The sequence below is a fragment of the Oncorhynchus gorbuscha genome, linkage group LG03, assembly GCF_021184085.1.
Source record: "Oncorhynchus gorbuscha isolate QuinsamMale2020 ecotype Even-year linkage group LG03, OgorEven_v1.0, whole genome shotgun sequence".
Taxonomy (NCBI): domain Eukaryota; kingdom Metazoa; phylum Chordata; class Actinopteri; order Salmoniformes; family Salmonidae; genus Oncorhynchus; species Oncorhynchus gorbuscha.
In genome coordinates this window covers 92,119,705-92,137,661 of record NC_060175.1, presented here as the reverse complement: position 1 = coordinate 92,137,661, position 17,957 = coordinate 92,119,705, and the positions used below count along the sequence as shown (strand labels likewise).

The following is a 17,957-nucleotide window of genomic DNA, read 5'->3' as shown; positions in this document are numbered from 1 at the left end:
ATCAAGCCAATTCAACTTGTGGGAGGTGCTTCAGGAAGCATGGGGTGAAATCTCTTCAGTTTACCTCAACAAATTGACAACTAGAATGCCAAAGGTCGGCAAGGCTGTAATTTCTGCAAATGGAGGATTCTTTGAAGAAAGCAAAGTTTGAAGGACACAATTATTATTTCAATTAAAAATCATTATTTATAACCTTGTCAACACCTTGACTATATTTCCTGTTCATTTTGCAACTTATTTCATATATGTTTTCATGGAAAATAAGGACATTTCAAAACACATTTTTATGGACCAATTTTGTTTTTATTGTATCTAATTTTGTCACTACATTATAGAAAAGTAGAATTGCGATAATCTCATTAACTTTATGCTTAGCAGAACTAGCGGATTTAGGTTTACCAAAATAAATGAACATGAATCCAGAATCCATTTGAAACAATACTGTCCAACCCACAGAATATAATATCTCCACAATCCACCATGTGTTAAGAACATGCGACTTTGGGTCATTTGTATTGTCAGCAGGTCCTCAGTGAGGTTGGTGTGAGTTCAGCTGGCTGTGGTGGTCTCTCTATCCTGGGGCTGCTGCTGGAGCAGGACTGCCTTGACTGCGGATGGGGACAGGCCAGGGTGGACAGACAGTTATCCAGGCCAGGGTCTGTGTCGTTGCCTCTGGTCAGTATACTGTACCTCAACATTGAGCACAACACTTGTGGAGAAATACCTTCACCAATACATCTTTGGCTTCGCAAATGCAACATTATGGATGTGCCTGTAAGCAGCAAGTCTCTACTAATATATTTGTGTATGTAACTGCACATGTATTTCTGTGTGTGTGTATGCGTGTGTGTGTGACAGTGGGTGTACCTGTATGTGTCACCCTCACGTCCAGTCCAAGTCACCCTCACGCCCAGTACACCTGTGCCCCAGCTGAGGCTGTAGGGCGTCTCTTGACCTCTAGCAGCGAGGTGGACTGCTGCTCATCAGAGTCCATCTCTTGTAGTCTCTTCTCGTCTAGAAAGGCCACCAGAGAGTTCCTCATGTCCACCACCTCCAGCATATCCTGCAGCACACGCTCCCTTTCTGCATGCTGCTCCACAGACTTCTCAGAATCTGGGGTGGACACGGACAGAACGAAAATGACAAATTTTGAACTGGAGCTCGAACAGAAAGAAGTCTATCCGCACACTGTCTGCTGCTCCCGAAGTGATCTTTCAACAATGCTATCAGTAGCTAGGTTTCCATCCAATTGGCGACAGACTTTCTTGCAAATATTCTCAAATCCGCATAAAGAAAATACATGCATTTCCCACTAGTGGTGTATTTAAAAAAACAACGGACTAGTTACAGATAAAAATCAGTGCATGATGATGTAGCGCACACAAAATGTACCTTTTCATGTAGCGAATAAAAATCTAAAGTTCAATGTGTTTCTATCACATTTTCTACTCTAGCAGTGTGTTAAATAGCAAATGTGCCTACTCTGGTCATGGCACATGTGCTCTAGCCAACAGCTGGCAGATAGGCAGATAGGTGCAGGTAGGCTCTGCGACAGTGGAGGCTGGTGGGAGGAGCTATAGGAGTACAGGCTTATTGTAATGGCTGGAATGGAATATATGGAATGGTATCAAACACATCAAACATATGGAAACGACATGAGATTATGGATTATGACTGTCAAAACGGCAGTCAAGCATCAATCATCATGTCACCAAAATAAGACCCTTAACACTTATTGGAAAGTGGCATCAAGCTCATACCATGCAGTTTCACCACTATTTGTTATTTTATTTAACCTTTATTTAACTAGGCAAGTCAGTTAAGAACAAAATCTTATTTACAATGACGGCCTACCCCAAACAAACCTGGATGCCGCTGGGCATATTGTGTGCTGCCCTATGGGACTCCCAATCACAGCCGGATGTGATACAGCCTTGGTGAGATGCAGTGCCTTAGACCACAGCACCACTCGGGAGCCACTGTGAAGTTCATCATAAATTATTTTATCTGTAGCCTAATTTAAACTGCATGGTTTTCCGAGTCATAGTGTGAGGACCACACACCATGTCGTCGTGTGACTCCAAGTTTACTTCGATATAATGGTTATTATATAAATATTTGCGCATAAAGGCATTTACACTGCCATTTCTCGCATAGCACATTTTACACTAAAAAGATCCCACCATGTTGAATGAACTAATTATCTGTCTGCATTTATAAAATTTCATGTTTCCATCACAGCTCTTGTGATTTATTTTATATTGTATGACTTTAATCGCATAAAAACTGGATGGAAACGTGGTTAGTGACACAAATGCAACGTTTCGGTCTGTGTTTCACATTGAAATACAGTGAACATCATGAATATAAAGAAAATAAACTGTTTGTGTAGGGTAACTTACCATCCAGCTCGTATCGTCTCAGTTCCATCTCTAGCGTGCTCTGTTTGTCCTCCAGCTCTAGCTGTCGAGACCTGAGGGGCCAAGAGAAGGAAACACCAGCTGGATAACAACAGGGTGACTCAAACCTAGAAGACTGCTTCCGGCTGTTTACAGTCAATGGAGCCTTAACGTAAGTTGTGATCAAACCCCCAAAACAAGGAAGTAACTGTTGAATAAGGGTCAGCGTAAACAATAGTGACAGTGTGGAGAGAGGGACGTCTGCTGCTGTGTCCCCACTGGCTTGCTGGGAACTTATGTGCTACACAGAAAACAAAGCATTACTCAATATGTATTGAAATGTGATGAATAAACACAACAAAAAATAAAACAGGGCTATATACTCACGCCACCATAAGGTCTGACTCCTCAGAGACCAGAGTGTTCTTCTGGTGGACCAGATGGACCCACTGGTCGATCATCCCAGGAGAACCACAGCTGTCTGGGGGAGGAAACAGAGGGTGAATGTCAAAAGTATTTTCCACCATTTGTTGGTGAAACTACAGACGAGGATTACAGTGCCTTCAGAAAGTATTCATATCCTTTGAATTTGTGTTACAGCCTGAATAAAAAATGGATTCATTATTATTAGTAGTATTTTTTTTTTACACAATACCCCATAATGACAAAGTGAAAACATGTTTAGACATTTTTGCTAATTTATTGTAAAAGAAATACAGAAATATCTCATTTACATAACTATTCACACCCCTGAGCCAATACATGCTAGAATCAACATTTGGCAGCGATTACAGCTGTGAGTCATCCTGGATAATTCTCTAAGAGATTTGCACACCTGTACTGTACGATAGTTGCACATTATTCTTAAAAACAATGATCTCGATTGTGCAACTTTCTACCTCCTCTACTACTGTTCCATCGATGTGGATAGGGGGTTGCTCCCTCTACTGTTTCCTGAAGTCCACGATCATCTCTTTCGCTTTGTTGACATTGAGTGAGAGGTTATTTTTCTGACACCACACTCCGAGGGCCCTCACCTTCTCCCTGTCGGCGGTCTCGTCGTTGTTGGTAATCAAGCCTACCACTGTAGTGTCGTCTGCAAACTTGATGATTGAGTTGGATGCGTGCATGGCCACGCAGTCATGGGTGAACAGGGAGTACAGGAGAGGGCTGAGAACGCACCCTTGTGGGGCCCCAGTGTTGAGGATCAGCGGGGTGGAGATGTTGTTTCCTACCCTCACCACCTGGGGGCAGCCCGTCAGAAAGTCCAGGACCCAGTTGCACAGAAAAGGGACGACCCAGGGTCTCAAGCTTAATGACGAGTTTGGAGGGTACTATGGTGTTAAATGCTGAGCTGTAGTCAATGAACAGCATTCTTACATACCGTAATTGCTGGACTATTAAGCGCACCCGAATATTAAACCGCACCCACTGAATTATTTAAAAAAATATGTATTTTGTACATAAATAAGCCGCACATGTCTATAAGCCGCAGGTGCCTACCGGTACATTGAAACAAATGAACTTTACACAGCCTTTAAATGAAACACGGCTTGTAACAAAAATAAATAGGCTTTAACGAAACACTGCTTGTAACAAAAATTAAACAGTAGCCTACCAGTAAAGTCATTGGTCACTATCTTCCTCCTCCTGTGCACTGAAACCACTGAAGTAATATCCTTCGGTGTCGGAGTTGAATAGCCTCAGAATTGCTGCATCCGATGTTGGATCGTTTTCATTGTCGCTCTCGTCACTTTCATCCGGAGGCAAATACCCCGCTGCCCCTTCAACACGCAGCAGTCCAGCCTTTCGAAACCCATTGATGATAGTGGATTTTTTGACAATGCTCCACGCTGTCAGGACCCACTGGCAGACTTGACCATAAGTTGCTCTTCGCATGCGGCCCGTTTTAGTGAAGGATTTCTCCCCACTTGTCATCCAAGCCTCCCACTGAACACGGAGCGCCACCTTAAATGCAAGATTTACACTGATGTCGAGTGGCTGCAAATACTTTGGGCCATCTGCTTTTCTTCCCTCTGAAAAGTTTGTCTTTTTGCACTGAGTCAGTTCCTCACGCTGTTGTTTACAAAGTCTTATAAATCGACTCATTAAGGCCAAGCTCCCATGCAGCAGCTTTATTTCCTTTTCCAACAGCCAGATCGATCGCCTTCAACTTGAAAGCTGCATCATATGCATTTCTCTGTGTCTTTGCCATGATGAGGGTGACAAAATTACTACCGTAATCAGAATGATGGGAAGTTTGAGCGCGCTCGATTTACGTCACATTGTGACGGTGCTCAGTTTTTTGGCGGCATGAATCTTGTGAAAGCGGAAAAAATCCATAAATTAGCCGCGTAATTGTATAAACCGCGAGGTTCAAAGTGCGGGAATAAAGTAGCGGCTTATAGTCCGGAAATTACGGTAGGTATTCCTCTTGTCCAGATGGGTTAGGGCAGTGTGCAGTGTCTGTGGTCCTATTGGGGCGGGAGGCAATTTGGAGTGGGTCTAGGGTATCAGGTAGGGTGGAGGTGATATGATCCCTGCCTCGTCTCTTAAAGCACTTAATGACGACAGAAGTGAGTGCTACGGGGTGATAGTCGTTGAGCTCAGCTACCTTAGCTTTCTTGGGGACAGGAACAATGGTGACCTTCTTGAAGCATATGGGCACAGCAGACTGGGATAAGGATTGATTGAATATTTCCGTAAACACACCAGCCAGGTGGTCTGCGCATGCTCGGAGGCCGCGGCTATCCGGAACATATCAAAGTCCACGTGATCGAAGCAATCTTGAAGCGTGGAATCCGATTGGTCAGACCAGCATTGAACAGACCTGAGCACGGGCGTTTCTGTTTATAGGCTGGGAACAACAAAATGTCGTGGCCAGATTTGTCCGAAAGGAGGACGGGGTCCGAGTCGTGGAAGTTAGAGTAGCAATGACCAATAATGCTGCTAGCTCGAGTCATTCGATATGCTGATAGAATTTAGGGAGCCTTGTTTTCAGATTAGCTTTGTTAAAATCCCCAGCTACAATACATGCAGCCTCAGGATATATGGTTTCCAGTTTACATAGAGTCCATTTAGTTATTTCAGGGCCGTCGAGGTATCTGTTTGGGAGGGGTATATACACGGTTGTGATTATAATCAAAGATAATTCTCTTGGTAGGTAATGCGGTCTGCATTTGATTGTAAGAAATTCTAGGTCAGGTGAACTAAAGGACTTGAGTTCCGGCATGTTGTTATAATTACACCACGAGTCGTTAATCACAAGGCATATAACCCTCCCTTCTTACCAGAGAGATGTTTGTTTCTGTTGGCAAAATGCATGAAGAAACCGGGTGGCTGTACCGACTCTGATAACGTATCCCGAGTGAGCCATGTTTCTGTGAAACAGAGAATGTTACAATCTCTTATGTCTCTCTGGAAGGCAACCCTTGCTTGAATTTCGTCTACCTTGTTATCAAGAGACTGAACATTGGCGAGTAGTATTACTCAGGAGCGGTGAGCGATGTGCCCGTCTATGAAGCCTGACCACAAGACCGTTCCGTCTGCCCCTTCTGTGGCGCTGTCGTTTTAGGTCAGCTACTGGGATCAAATCCATTGTCCTGGGTGGTGGTTATTCCTGGTCGTAATGTTGGTAAGTTGACGTTGCTCTTATATCCAATAGTTCTTCCCGGCAGAATGTAATAATACTTAACTAAGAACTCGAAGCGACCATCTCTGTCGGCGCCATTTTGCTATTCCTTGCCGATGACAAGAATACCCATAACATGATGCAGCCACCACCATGGTTGAAAATATGAAGAGTGGTACTCAGAGATATGTTGTGTTTGACCCAAACATAACACTTTGTATTCAGGACATTTCTTTGCCACAGTTTTGCAGTTTTACTTTAGTACCTTATTGTAAACAGGATGCATGTTTAGGAATATGTTTATTCTGTACAGGCTTTCTTCTTTTCACTCTGTCATTATGGTTACTGTGGTGTAACTAAAATGTTACTGATCCATCCACAGTTCTCCTTTCCCAGCCATTAAACTCTGCAACCATTTTCAAGTCCCCATTGGCCTCATGGTGAAATCCCTGAGCGGTTTCCTTCCTCTCTGGCAACTGAGTTAGGAAGGACACCTGTATCTTTGTAGTGACTGGGTGTATTGATACCCCATACAAAGCATAATTAATACAGTACATTCGGAGTGTATTACAGCCGTATTCTAAAATATATATTTTTAAAATACAAAAATCAATCTACACACACACACACACACACACCCCATAATGCCAAAGTGAAAGCACATTTATTAAAAATACAAATCAGAAATACGTTATTTACATAAGTATTCAGACCCTTTGCTACGAGACTCTTCATTAAGATCAGGTGCATCCTGTTTCTATTGATCATCCTTGAGTTGTTTCTACAACTTGATAGGAGCCAACTGTCATAAATTCAATTGATTGGACATGATTTGGAAAGGCACACACTTGTCTATATAAGGTCCCACAGTTGACAGTGCATGTCAAAGCAAAAATCAAACCATGAGATCGAAGAAATTATCTGTAAAGCTCCAAGACAGGATTGTGTCGAGGTACAGATCTGGGGAAGCATTGAATGTCCCCATGAACACAGTGCCGCCCAGACAAACCGAGCAATCAGGGGAGAAGTGCCTTGGTCAGGGAGGTGACCAAGAACCGATTGTCATAGACAGAGCTCCAGAGGTCCTCTGTGGAGATGGGAGGAGCTTCCAGAAGGACAACCATCTCTGCAGCCCTCCACCAATCAGGCCTTTATGCTAGAGTGGCCTGATGGAAGCCCCTCATCAGTAAAAAAGGCACATGACAGGCCGCTTGGAGTTTGCCAAAAGGCACCTAAAGGACTCTCAGACCATGAGAAACAAAATTCTCTGTTCTGATGAATCCAAGCTTGAATTCTTTGGCCTGAATGCCAAGCCTCACGTCTGGAGGAAACCTGGCACCATCCCTACAGTGGAGCATGGTGGTAGCAGCATCATGTCTGGAGGAAACCTGGCACCATCCCTACAGTGGAGCATGGTGGTAGCAGCATCATGTCTGGAGGAAACCTGGCACCATCCCTACAGTGGAGCATGGTGGTAGCAGCATCATGCGGTGGGGATGTTTTTCAGTGGCAGGGACTGGAAGACTACTCCAGATCAAGGGAAAGATGAACGGAGCAAAGTACAGAGAAATCCTTGATGAAAACCTGCTCCAGAGAACTCAGGACATCAGACTGGGGCGAAGGTTCACATTCCAACAGGACAATGACCCTAAGCACACAGCCAAGACAATGCAGGAGTGGTTTCGGGACAAGTCTCTGAAAGTCCTTGAGTGTTCCAGCCAGAGCCCGGACTTGAACCCGAAAATAGCTGTGCAGCGAAGCTCCCCATCCAACCTGACAGAGCTTGAGAAGATCTGCAGAGAAGAATGGGAGAAACTGCCCAAATACAGGTGTGCCAAGCTTGTTTTAATTTTTTATTTTTATTTTACCTTTATTTAACCAGGCAAGTCAGTTAAGAACATATTCTTATTTTCAATGACGGCCTGGGAACAGTGGGTTAACTGCCTGTTCAGGGGCAGAACGACAGATTTGTACCTTGTCAGCTCGGGGGTTTGAACTCGCAACCTTCCGGTTACTAGTCCAACGCTCTAACCACTAGGCTACGCTGCCGCTTGTAGCATCATACCCAAGAAAACTCAAGGCTGTAATGCTGCCAAAGGTGCTTCAACAAAGCACTGAGTAAAGTGTCTGAATACTGATGTAAATGTGATATTTTTATTTATTTTTTAAATCAGCCCCCCAAAATATACACATTTTGGCTTAGTCATTATGGGTTATTGTGTATAGATTGACGAGGGAAAAAGCTATTTATTCCATTTTAGAATAAAGATGTAACGTAACAAAATGTGGAAAAAGTCAAGGGGTCTGAATACTTTCTGAATGCACTGTAACTTTACCATGTTCAAAGGGAAATGTTATTTTTTACTCATCTACCAATAGGTGCACTTCTTTACGAGGCATTCGAAAACCTCTCTGGTCTTTGTGGTTGAATCTGTGTTTAAAATTCACTGCTCGACAGAGGGACCTTACAGATAATTGTATGTGTGTGGTACAGAGAAAAGGTCATTATTGAAAAATCATGTTAACCACTATTACTGAACACGGAATGAGTCCATGCAACTGATGTGACTTGTTAAGCACATTTTTACTCCTGAATTTATTTAGGCTTGCCATACCAAAGGGGTTTAATACTTATTGACTCAAGACATTTCAGCGTTTTATTTTGAATTAATTTGTAAACGTAATTCCACTTCGACATTAAGGGGTATTGCACCTTTCTGCTGTGGAATTATGTTTACAAATAAACTAAAAATGAAAAGCTGAAATGTCTTGAGTTGAGTATTTATTAAACCCCTTTGTTATGGCAAGCCTAAATCAATTCAGGAGTACAAACGTGCTTAACAAGTCACATAATAGGTTGCATTGACTTACACTGTGTGCAATAAGTGTTTAACATGATTTTTGAATGACTACCTCATCTCTGTGCCCCACACATGCAGTGACACAAAATCTAATTGTAATCCATTTTAATTTCAGGCTGTAACATAACAAAATGTGGAAAAGGTCAAGGGGTCTGAATACTTTCGAAGGCACTGTATATGATTGCTGAAGAGCAAAAGACTAAAAAGTCCATTTGTACATTGCTGGCTTAGTAAAGTTAACCAAATACCGGTGTAATTTCATCCATCAGAATATCAAAGGATCAAAGATGAAAAATCAAATCCCTGTTGTTCAGGGCAAGCTAAGATTAATATTTTCCTAGTTATTGTTAGTGGCCATTGTGTTAGTTAGAGCAAATGGATCTGTCTGGGTTCCCACCTTCCTCTCCTCTGAGTACCTGCTCCAGCACCACACCTTCATCCTCCAGCTCTTTATACGTCACCTCGATCTCCTCCAGTCGCCTCTGGATAGACTGGAGAGTACAAGCAGAAGATGGGTAATATTGGATAAGCAGCAATCGTCAATATACTGCGTCCAGTGTTAAAGGGATACTGCGAGATTCTGGCCATTTCTTTTTACTTATCCAGAGTCAGATGAACTCATGGATACCATTTGTATGTCAAATCTAATTTTATTTGTCACATGCGTAGAATACAACAAGTGTAGACCTTAATGCTTACTTACAAGCCTTAACCAACAATGCAGTTTTAAGAAAATACCTACAAAAGTAAGAGATAAAAGTAACAAATAATTAAAGAGCAGCATTAAAATAACAATAGCGAGGCTATATACAGTGGTTACCGGTACAGAGTCAATGTGCGGGGGCAATGGTGTTGAGGTAATTGAGGTAATATGGAGGTAGAGTTATTAAAGTGACTATGCATAGATAATAACAAAAAGGTAGCAGTAGTGTAGAAGGGGGGCAATGAAAATAGGCTGGGTAGCCATTTGATGTCTCTGCATGCAGTATGAAGGAAGTTAGAGGTAGTTTCACAAGCCAATACTAACTAGTGTTAGTGCAATGGCTGCACGCAGAGACATGAAAACTGTATCCACCATGAGTTCATAGGACTCTGGGTAAGTAGAAAAATGGCATAATTGCCAGAATCTCACAGTATCCCTTTAACTACTCCAAAGCAGAGCTGATTAGATAACTTGGTGAACTGTGAACTGACCTGGGCTTTGTGGAAGCGCTGCATCTCAGATGTCTTGGCCCGACGTGCCAAAGTCCTCATCTTCATCAGCTGTAGCTTCTCAGCCTTCACAGGGTCTGAAGGGACGATCTGGAACTAGAGACAGCAGTGTGTGTGTGTGTGTAGCTAATAATAATAATAAAAGAAGAAGGACTATACAGTACCAGTCAAAAACATCTCAAATTTGGACTCATCAGACCAAAGGAAAGATTTCCACTGGTCTAATGTCCATTGCTTGTGTTTCCTGGCTCAAGCAAGCCTCTTCTTCTTATTGGTGTCCTTTAGTAGTGGTTTCTTTGCAGCAATTCAACCATAAAGAATTGATTCACGCAGTCTCCTCTGAAAAGTTGATGTTGAGATGTGTCTGCTACTTGAAATCTGTGAAGCATTTATTTGGCCTGCAATCTGAGGTGCAGTTAACTCTAATGAACTTATCCTCTGCAGCAGAGGTAACTCTGGGTCTTCCTTTCCTGTGGCGGTCCTCATGAGAGCCAGTTTCATCATAGCACTTGATGGTTTTTGCGACTGCAAAAAACGTTCAAAGTTCTTGAAATTTTTTCGGATTTACTGTCCTTCATGTCTTAAAGTCACGGTGGACTGTCGTTTCTCTTCGCTTATTTGAGCTGTTCTTTCCATAATATGGAATTGCTATTTTACTAAATAGGGCCATCTTCTGTATACCACCCCTACCTTGTCACAACACAAATTGTCTCAAATGCATTAAGAAGGAAAGAAATTCCACAACTTAACACACCTGTGAATTGAAATGCATTCCAGGTGACAACCTCATGAAGCTGGTTGAGAGAATGCCAAGTGTGCAAAGCTGCCGTCAAGGCAAAGGGTAGCTACTTTGAAGAATCTCAAATATAAAATACATTTTGATTTGTTTAACACCTTTTTGGTTACTACATTATTCCATATGTGTTATGTCATAGTTTTGATGTCTTCACTATTATTCACTATTATTAATGTAGAAAATAGTAAAGAATTAAGAAAAACCCTGGAAAGAATAGGTATCTCCAAACTTTTGACTGGTACTGTATATATAATGAAATTCCATAGATGGAATTAAAACGCCAGCTAAAAAAGTCCCAGTCCTTACCTTGTCATCATATAAATCCATGCCATCTACTCCAAACATATCCAACTCATCATAATTATCCTCATCCTCATCAGCACCACCATCTTCAGATACACTGTGGTGATCGTGTACTTCTGTGAAGATAGAGAAATTAAACAATTAATTCAGGACAGATATGAAGAACATGGGAATCAACAACTGCTGGTTGCTCTTTCGGGGTCCAGGTCAGGTATCTGGAAAGCACTTTTGTGACAACTGTTGCTGTACAAAGCCTATACAAATACATGCTATTGATTAAATAGATAGATAAATACTGTGGCAAAGCTGAGACAGTCCAACCACACCACTTTACAGGGAGCTTTACCTGGGTGGCTGTTGAGGACGCTGAAGCGGTAGTCCCTCCTCGGCCGAGGGGAGGAGAGGTTCCAGGGGGAGAATTTGGAGCGGACCCTGCCGTGTTGACCCTGGCCCTCCTCAGGCTCCTCTTTCCTTCTGAAGCAGCGGCGGTTCCTGAGCTCCCGGATGTGTCCCGCCAGCCTCGAGCCCCCAATCCAGTAGCCCTCCTCCTCCTGGCAATCTGCAAATCAAACTCGATTTAACCCTCAAGCTACCAACTGTGGTAATTTTCAACATAACTTATCATACCTCAAAAGGAGTTACAGTGCATTCGGAAAGTATTCAGACCCCTTCACTTTTTCCACATTACAGACTTAATTTAATATGGATTAATATTGAAATTGAGCTCAGGTGCATCCTGTTTACATTGATCCTCATTGAGATGTTTCTACAATTTGGAGTCCACCTGTGATAAATTAAATTGATTGGACATGATTTGGAAAGGCAAACACCTGTCTATATAAGGTCCCACAGTTGACAGTGCATGTCAGAGCAAAAACTAAGCCATGAGGTTGAATGAATTGTCCATAGAGCTCAGAGACAGGATTATGTCGAGGCACGAATCTGGGGAAGGGTACAAAAACATTTCTGCAGCATTGAAGGTCCCCAAGAACACAGTGGCCTCCCAAACTTCTACCATTTAAGAATGATGAACCACCAAGAATCTTCCTAGACCTGGCCGCCCGGTCAAACCAATAACCTGATGGCCACTGACAGAGCTCCAGAATTCCTCTATGGAGATGGGAGAAACTTCTCTGCAGCACTCCACCAATCAGGTCTTTATGGTAGAGTGGCCAGACGGAAGCCACTCCTCAGTAAAAGGGAAATGACAGCCCGCTTGGAGTTTGCCAAAAGGCACTTTAAGGATTCTCAGACCATGAGAAACAAGATTCTCTGTTCTGAAACCAAGATTGAACACTTTGGCCTGAATACCAAGCGACATGTCTGGAGGAAACCAGGCACGGCTCATGACCTGGCCAATACCATACCTATGGTGAAGCATGGAGGTAGCAGCATCATGCTGTGGGGATGTTTTTTAGCAGCAGGGACTGAGCAATCTACAGAGATCCTTGATGAAATCATGCTCCAGAGCGCTCAGGACCTCAGATTGAGGCGAATGTTCCCCTTCCAATAGGACAACGACCCTAAGCACATACCCAAGACAACGCAGGAGCGGCTTAGGGACAAGTCTCTGAATGTCCTTGACTGGCCCAGCCAGAGCCCGGACTTTAACCCGATTTAACCTGAACATCTCTGGAGAGACCTGAAAATAGCTGTGCAGTCAACCTGACCTAGTCCAACCCAACAGAGCTTGAGATGATCTGCAGAGAAGAACTCCCCAAATACAGGCGTGTGCCAAGCTTGTAGTGTCTTACCCGTGAAAACGCGAGGCTGTAATCGCTGCCAAAGGTGCTTCAACAAAGTACTGAATAAAAGGGTCTGAATACTTATGTAAATGTGATCCATTTTTATTTTCTATACATTTTCAAAAATGTAAAAAAAAAAAAAGGTTTTGCTTTGTAACTACAGTGCATTGTGTTGAGATTGATTAGAAAAAAACAACAATTGAATACATTTTCGAATAAGGTTGTAACGTAACAAAATGTGGAAAAAGTGGAGGGGTCTGAACACTTTCTGAATGCACTGTATATTCCATCCTCCCCCATTTAAAATCCTAACGCTTACAGTTAAAACACAGAAGAGATCAAAACAAACAAAAGCAATAATAAATGAGGAGGAGGAATACCTGGAGGTTTGGGTGGGCTGGGACCCCCTGCTGTGACTGTTGAAGAGGAGCATGAGGAAGAACCAGGTGTCTCCGAGTCAGAGTCCAGGCTGAAGCTCAGATTGACTAATTGGTTCTTCTTCTTGTCGGTGAGCTGCAGCTTCCGCAGGGACTGCTTCGTCCTGGAGTCAGGGGCTGGGGCTGCCTTGGGGGTCCCTTTCTCTCCTGCTGCTTCGAGGGACCCCTTCTCCCCTACATGGGCCAGTGACATGACCCTTTTTGGGGTGGGGAGGACAGTGCGTGGTTTGGGTACAGGAGGGGAGGCCTGAGGGCTGGGGATTTCCGAACAAGATAGACGAGGTTTTGGGACAGGGGTCGGGGGGTATGAAGAGGGATCCTCAACCCTCTCCTTACCCTCCTTTTCTTCCTCCACCTCACTGGCCTTAAACCCTTTCTTCGGGTAAACGTCTATGGGTGGATTTGGTGGGACATGGGGCTCCTCTACAGGATTAGATTGTTTGCTGCTGGGGTGTTCCTCACCCTGAGAAGCCATTGGTTTAGGAAGACCCAAGTCTAGAGAGTACTCTTCATCATCATTTTCAGAGGGACAAGGTGAGGGCTCTTCACTGGAGATCCCATTCACACCTCTCTCCTTCTCATTGTGATCTTCTATTGTATCCTGGAAGGGAAAACATGAAATGAATGGAAGAAGCACTGTATCATTGGCATTGTATTATGTGATTAAACATTCCTCTATAAATTAATGGTTAAAGCACAATGTCCTGTGAAATTAACTAGTCATTTGAGTCAAAAGCAATGTACTACATAGACAAGTAAGCCACAAGCTGGCAACATGGTATGCAACAGAATGGTTTAATTTCCCATCTGCTCAAACTCAGAACAGAGACTCACCTGAACAGATGGGCATTGTTCCCCGTTCTCCATATCTAGCTGTTCAGAGTGCAGCTCACAGTAGAACTTCCCTGCGAGCACATGAGAAGGAAAACAACAGCTTTCAGAGAGTCTGGATCTGGCACGTTAGAGAGAGACGCTACTTAATAACCCTGTCTCCTGTTCCCCTTTTCACATGAACCATAAAACATGTAAAAGGGTATCTTTCATTCATTTTTCATATGGTGCATTAATAAATTAAACTGTGCTGTATTTATCATCCGGAAATGTAAGTTTTTAACTTCATACAGGTACGACAGCTTTTGGAATAGACATAGCTATATTCTGTTTCTGTATTGACAAAATAGGGAGTAATTTGCAGCCTTTTTGCGAACAGACAAAATTTAACATAACAGCTCACACAAAATATTTTCCATGCTTGAGTAAATAATGACCATGGAAGTCCCACTTGTACAGTAACACGACGTCCCACTTGTACAGTAACACGACGTTCTACTGTACAGTAACACGCTGGTCTACTGTACAGTAACACGCTGGTCTAGTGAACAGTAACACGATGTTCTAGTGAACAGTAACACGATGTTCTAGTGAACAGTAACACATGTTCTAGTGTACAGTAACACGATGTTCTAGTGTACAGTAACATTGTTGAACAGTAACATGTGTACAGTAACATGCTCCATTGTTCTAGTGAACAGTAACATGATATATTGTACAGTAACATGCTCCATTGTTCTAGTGTACAGTAACATTATATATTGTACCTAAACATGTTCTATTGTACAGTAACATGATATATTGTACAGTAACACGTTCTATTGTTCTAGTGTACAGTAACATGTTCTATTGTTCTAATTTACAGTAACATGTTCTATTGTACAGTAACATTATATATTGTATCGTAACATGTTCTATTGTACAGTAACACGTTCTATTGTTCTAGTGTACAGTAACATGTTCTATTGTTCTAATTTACAGTAACATGTTCTATTGTACAGTAACATTATATATTGTACCGTAACATGTTCTATTGTACAGTAACATGATATATTGTACAGTAACATGATATATTGTTCTAGTGTACAGTAACATGTTCTATTGTTCTAATTTACAGTAACATGATATATTGTACAGTAACATGCTCTATTGTGCTAGTGTACAGTAACATGTTCTATTGTTCTAATTTACAGTAATTTACATATATAACATGTTCTATTGTACAGTAACATGATATATTGTACAGTAACATGTTCTATTGTTCTAGTGTACAGTAACATGTTCTATTGTTCTAATTTACAGTAACATGATATATTGTACAGTAACATGCTCCATTGTTCTAGTGTACAGTAACATTATATATTGTACCGTAACATGTTCTATTGTACAGTAACATGATATATTGTACAGTAACATGATCTATTGTTCTAGTGTACAGTAACATGCTCTATTGTTCTAATTTACAGTAACATGCTGTTCTACTGTTCTAGTGTACAGTAATATTGTGTTCTGCTGTACAGTAACATGATGTTCTACTGTACAGTAACATTATATTCTATTGTACAGTAAAATTATGTTCTACTGTACAGTAACATGATGTTCTACTGTACAGTAACATGTTTTATTGTACAGTAACATGATGTTATTTTATAGAATCTCATAAAAAATCCTGCTTCTAAAAGATTCAAAAGGCTCATTGGGACCATATAAATAACATGTGTTACTAAAATTGCACATTACCCACTAGCCTATTGCCCTGAAAAAGAGTACCCGAGTTTAGGCTGTGGTACAAGCGGTGCTCACTACTCACCAGTGTGCTGGTTGAAGGTATACCCGCCCAGTCTAAGGGTGGTGCCACACTGATGGCAGGTGAAGCAGCTACGGTGGAATAACTTTCCCTCAGTACTGATCCTCTCCAGAACATAGACCTGCTCGCAACAGAAGTAACACTCCTCATTGCGACTGATGCCTGGCGTCAGGCTCGGTTCAGGGTCAGGGTTCACAGGGTCAGGGTTCACCTTAGGGGCTGAGAGAGGAGCTAAAGGCTGGGGGGAAAGAAATTGAGAACGGTAATATTTTTACAGTAGTTCAATAACATAGCACAAAAACATGTGCTTATGGTTCAACATTAGGGAGTAGTCCTGAAGGCCAAAGAAAGACGCACAATACAAAATGACAAATCTGATGGGCTCAACAACTCTTCACTCTGTGTACATGGCTCTGGGTTCTGTATCCCAGTAGTAATCAAATAGAGGAACAAAGCACAGAAACTATTTATAGTATAGCAGTTGGAGTAGTCCTGAAGTCTGCAGATACATCCATCAATAAAGAGAAAGGTTAGCTCTGTACTGCATGTGAGCCTCTGATAATAAGGATACACTACTCACATCCTTTTCCTCTCCCATCGTCCCGTTTCCGTCTCTCTTGCTCGCCAGTCTCTCCTGTGTAAAAGAGAAAACAGTCATGTGACCACGTTTATGGTTTAAATTAAAGTAACTGAATAACCTCAAAATGACCAATGCTTTAGATATTATCTTGCATGTTTGAAAAGTATCTTTGCCATTACAGTTGATTTTGGAAAAGGCCAAAATAAATTGTAAACCTCATGCAGCATGGGCTTATTTATAATACAGAACGAAAATAATCAAATGATGATTAAAAATACTATAACTAGTGAAAATTGAATGTACAATGAAAGTATAATCACAAGAAACAAACTAAAATAACAGGGCATATGAATTTGAGGTTCTCATAGAAAACTCTGATATTAAGTAAATAATCTAGCTACAGTAGTCTCAGCGACAACATGCAGCTGCTTGTTTTAGCTCACCTCGCGGCTCTGCAGGGAGTTGCATGAAAAAGAATGACGTCCATACGAACTTGAGGTTGGCCTACTCCTCTTTTCACCCAATAGACAACTGGTTTTGCACAAATGTTCTTATTCAATCGATCCCTGATATTAAATAAACACTAAACAGCCAACTACAGTGGTCTCAGTGACAACATGCAGCTGCTTGCCTGAACCTTACCTTGCGTCGCTGCAGAGAGTTGTGCTTGAGGTTGTTGAGGAAGACCACAGCAGCCCGAAAAGACAGGGTCTTGGATGGCTTCAGGGGAAGGCTGTGAGGTTCTGCAGCAGAGAGAATACACACAAGCTTTAGTGTCCTCCTGCTCTGTTCTAGCGGAAAGAAACATGCTCATCTTTGTGTCAGCTAGCCAGCCGATCCCCTTACATAGTGATTCTCTACCTCCAGCATCACAGAGACAAGACAAAGCCAAGCGGAGCAACTGCTCTCCAATTCTGCTTCCAAATGCTGGATCCCCACTGAAAATCTCTCTCCTACACACTCTGCTAGTATTTACCAGAAACACCTCCGGCAGCAAAAACAGCCTGGGAAAATCTGGACTCCTCACAGGAATAGTAGCTAGATCTCTTTTAGGTGAGGCTGAGGCTAGTCCCACCCGAGCCTGATAAGCCATTTCCTCAGAGGCTGATGCCGTTTGCTTTGGGTGCTGCCTGGTTTACCCACCAAGCGCAGGAGAGCGGCGCAACCCTGGCAGCCAATCAGGGCTGGTTATGAGCTCAGCCCCAGCTACTCTAACCAGAGGCACGCTGGGTAATGCTCTTAAAGTGACAATGACAGCACTCTCCCTTTTATCAACATCAAACACATTTCAGAGGGAAAAACACCTGAGCCCTTATACAAAAGGGGTTACATAAACTGTGTACTGTCTGAACAAA

At 42.4% G+C, this 17,957-nt stretch overlaps 1 protein-coding gene across 3 annotated transcripts in view; it reads right to left on the bottom strand.

Annotated features, from left to right (window-relative positions):
* Positions 1-281: 281 nt before the first annotated feature.
* The window catches only part of LOC124032208 (F-actin-monooxygenase mical1-like), a 46,715-nt gene continuing 29,039 nt past the window's right edge, over positions 282-17,957 (bottom strand). The window contains exons 15-27 of one of the 3 annotated variants that reach the window (XM_046344440.1): positions 17,245-17,345; positions 16,603-16,656; positions 16,026-16,260; positions 14,219-14,289; positions 13,328-13,985; positions 11,549-11,761; positions 11,206-11,318; positions 10,086-10,199; positions 9,289-9,382; positions 2,787-2,880; positions 2,403-2,473; positions 868-1,113; positions 282-684 (exon numbers count right to left, since the gene is read on the bottom strand). In XM_046344440.1, the coding sequence (XP_046200396.1) occupies positions 905-1,113; positions 2,403-2,473; positions 2,787-2,880; positions 9,289-9,382; positions 10,086-10,199; positions 11,206-11,318; positions 11,549-11,761; positions 13,328-13,985; positions 14,219-14,289; positions 16,026-16,260; positions 16,603-16,656; positions 17,245-17,345 (2,027 nt within the window). In that variant the 3' untranslated portion in view covers positions 282-684; positions 868-904. Of the gene's footprint in view, positions 1,114-2,402; positions 2,474-2,786; positions 2,881-9,288; positions 9,383-10,085; positions 10,200-11,205; positions 11,319-11,548; positions 11,762-13,327; positions 13,986-14,218; positions 14,290-16,025; positions 16,261-16,602; positions 16,657-17,244; positions 17,346-17,957 lie in introns of all 3 variants that reach the window. The other 2 variants (XM_046344442.1, XM_046344439.1) reach the window with 2 other exon arrangements.